The 1,266-nt window shown below is 40.1% G+C and overlaps 1 protein-coding gene across 2 annotated transcripts in view; it reads left to right on the top strand.

Annotated features, from left to right (window-relative positions):
* Nucleotides 1-916: 916 nt before the first annotated feature.
* The window catches only part of LOC107677646 (RNA-binding protein 24), a 9,724-nt gene continuing 9,374 nt past the window's right edge, over nucleotides 917-1,266 (top strand). For both annotated transcript variants that reach the window (XM_016472632.1, XM_016472631.1), the window contains exon 1: nucleotides 917-1,259. In XM_016472632.1, the coding sequence (XP_016328118.1) occupies nucleotides 1,092-1,259 (168 nt within the window). In that variant the 5' untranslated portion in view covers nucleotides 917-1,091. The remainder of the gene's footprint in view (nucleotides 1,260-1,266) is intronic.

Below are 1,266 nucleotides of genomic sequence, written 5' to 3'. Positions count from 1 at the left end.
GCACTAAAACATAAACAATGTCTCTGCCTTTGTTGCTTAACTTTTTATACTTTTTATGTTAGATTTTACACTGATAATGTCGAACCACAATGTAGTTTGACTAGAAAAAAATTTACATTAACTTTGCACAACCGCATTCAAACCACAAGTATTCAGATTTTGACAAATGCAAGGCAACCAAAACATTTTTAAAGCAAAAAGGTGTGCATTTTGACTAGAGCATGTTGTGCTGACTGTTATGTTTGACTGGCTGATTTGATCTCTTCCCAAACAGTAAGTTGTCAAACTTGAGTCTGACCTTTGACCTACATTATCATGTTGAGATACTGGGTCACTAGGTCATTGTGCTGGATTGAGGCAGTGAACATCTGCAATAGAAACTCAGAATACTCTCAAGAACGCCCTTGGAACACATCTGAAATCATAAAATAAATGTATGCATTTCCAAATGCACTTATCTAAAGGAACTCCCACTGTATTCAGGGAATTAAACCCATGGCCCAGAGTTAAACATGGTAAAGATTATTACAATTTTTTAGCACTGAGCACACTGGCATTCTTTATAATGTCTCATTTTGTGTTGCACAGAAAAAATTAACAGCGTAAATGTTTGGAACAACATTTATTTATTTATTTATTTTTAGTGAACTGTTCCTTTAAAAAATTGCCTTCAAATCAGAGGGACAAAGAATTAAGTCCTAGCTATTATCACACCCCCAACAAAAATCCAAACATATTCCGGCATTTAAATGACAAAATTAATCATTAGTCACATGACAGTGAGTAAGCATTACATGTAGTCAACCATTGAGGGAAAGGGACAGATTTCTAGTGTGGGCGTGGTTAGACTGGGCAGTGGGCGTGTCGTGTGATATTGTGGGCGTGGTCTGTCCGCGTGTGAGTGTGAGCCACCAAAACTGTATGGCATGTTGTTGAGTTCTGTAGCCCGACAGACGCGCTCGTTTGCTGCGGTTTATTCTACCTCATATCAAATCTTCCGCGCTCTGTTACTGCTGCCTTCCAGGAATACGAGCTGTTCTTGATTTAAGCAGTCGTGGTGAAATTTTGACCCTGTTTGAGTCGTCGTGAGGATGCACAGCTCTCAGAAGGACACCACATACACCAAGGTCTTCGTCGGAGGTCTTCCGTATCACACCACCGACTCCAGCCTCGCGAAATACTTTGAGGTGTTTGGAGAAATCGAGGAAGCTGTTGTCATTACTGACAGACAAACGGGGAAATCCAGAGGCTATGGATTTGTAAGCT

The sequence above is a fragment of the Sinocyclocheilus anshuiensis genome, unplaced genomic scaffold (genome assembly GCF_001515605.1).
Source record: "Sinocyclocheilus anshuiensis isolate Anshui unplaced genomic scaffold, SAMN03320099.WGS_v1.1 scaffold796, whole genome shotgun sequence".
Lineage (NCBI taxonomy): Eukaryota > Metazoa > Chordata > Actinopteri > Cypriniformes > Cyprinidae > Sinocyclocheilus > Sinocyclocheilus anshuiensis.
Note: the sequence above shows the minus strand (reverse complement) of the source record. Positions and strands in the feature narration are given on the sequence as shown.